The sequence below is a fragment of the Haliaeetus leucocephalus genome, unplaced genomic scaffold, assembly GCF_000737465.1.
Source record: "Haliaeetus leucocephalus isolate CR32 unplaced genomic scaffold, Haliaeetus_leucocephalus-4.0 Scaffold227, whole genome shotgun sequence".
NCBI lineage: Eukaryota > Metazoa > Chordata > Aves > Accipitriformes > Accipitridae > Haliaeetus > Haliaeetus leucocephalus.
Window position 1 is genome coordinate 337,920 of NW_010972663.1, and position 1,570 is coordinate 339,489.

Consider the following 1,570-nt stretch of genomic DNA (forward strand, 5'->3'; position numbering starts at 1 on the left):
GCCGCCGCCACCTCTTCCATCGCCCGCGTGCTGCCGCCGCGCTCCTATTGGACGGAGCCACTTCCGCCGCAGCCAATGGGCGCCCGCGGCGGCGCTGTATCCAGCGGAGCGCGCGAGTGTGCGGGAACCGGCGGGGCCGAGGGTGAACTTGTGGGCGAGCCTATGGGGGAACCTATGGGCACCGGCTATAGGTACCGACCGTAGGTACCAGCTATCGGTACTGGCTATAGGTAACTGCTATAGGTACTGACTAGAGGTAACAGCTGTAGGTAACACCTATGGGTACCGGGTGTAGGTAATGGCTACGGGTACCAGCTATAGGTACTGGCTATAGGTAACAGCTATGGGTAGCAGTTGTAGGTACCAGCTATAGATACCAGCTATAGGTAATGGCCATAGGTACTGGCTATGGGTACCAGCTATAGGTACCGGCTGTAGGTAATGGCTATAGGTACTTGCTGTAGGTACCCGCTATGGGTACCAGCTGTAGGTACTGGCTGTAGGTACCAGCTGTAGGTAACAGCTGTAGGTAATGGCTGTAGGTACTGGCTGTAGGTAACAGCTATAGGTACCGGCTATGGGTTATGGCTAATGGGTATAGGTATTGGCTGTAGGTAATGGCTACAGGTAACAGCTATAGGTACCAGCCATAGGTACTGGCTATGGGTGCATCTGTGGGCACCAGCTATGGGTACTGGCTATAAGCACCAACTATAGGCACATGTATGCGTACTGTCTATAGGTATAGGTACACCTATGGGTACTGGTCATAGGCACTGGCTGTAGGTAACAGCCATAGGTACTGGCTATGGGTGCATCTATGGGTACCAGCTATAGCTAATGGCTATAAGCACCAGCTATAGATGCATCTCTGTGGGTATATCTATAGGTACCGGCCATAGGTATATCTATAGGTACCGGCTGTAGATACATCTATAGGTGCTGGCTTTAGGTACTGGCTATGGGTACCGGCTATGGGTATAGCTACAGGTGCCGCTATAGGTAACAGCTGTAGGTAATACTGTGGGTACCACTATAGGTACAGCTATAGGTTTATACATAGGTACTGCTATGGGCATTGGTACAGCTACGGGTACTGGTATAGGTACCGCCATAGGGACCGCTGTAGGTACGGCTATGGGTGCTGCAGTAGGTAAAACTATAGGTATGGCTATGGCTATAGATACCGCTGTGAGTACCTCCATAGGTGCTGCTATAGGTACATCCATTGGTATGGCTATAGGTACATCCGCAGGTACCGCTATGGGTGTCAGTATAGGTACCCGCTATAGGTACGGCTATAGGTACCGCTATGGGTACGTCCGTAGATCCCGCTATAGGTCCCGGCCCAGGGCCGAGCCCCCGCCCCCCTCGCCGCGCGCCCTACCCGGCCCAGCCAATCGCGATGCGCCGTGGCGGTCAGAGCCGCAGCTGCCATGGAGACAGCCGGGGGGCGGGGCGGCGTGGCGGGGGAAGAGACCACGCCCACACTGCGCCTCCAGCCCCGCCTACGGCGGGAGGGGTAAAGGCGGGAGGAGGCGGGGAGCCACGCCCACCGCGGGGCAATAGA

At 55.7% G+C, this 1,570-nt stretch overlaps 1 protein-coding gene across 1 annotated transcript in view; it reads left to right on the forward strand.

Annotated features, from left to right (window-relative positions):
* The first annotated feature begins 1,263 nt into the window (after positions 1 to 1,263).
* The window catches only part of CCDC9 (coiled-coil domain containing 9), an 8,160-nt gene continuing 7,853 nt past the window's right edge, over positions 1,264 to 1,570 (forward strand). The window contains exon 1 of the mRNA XM_010567201.1: positions 1,264 to 1,522. Within this exon, the coding sequence (XP_010565503.1) occupies positions 1,264 to 1,522 (259 nt within the window). The remainder of the gene's footprint in view (positions 1,523 to 1,570) is intronic.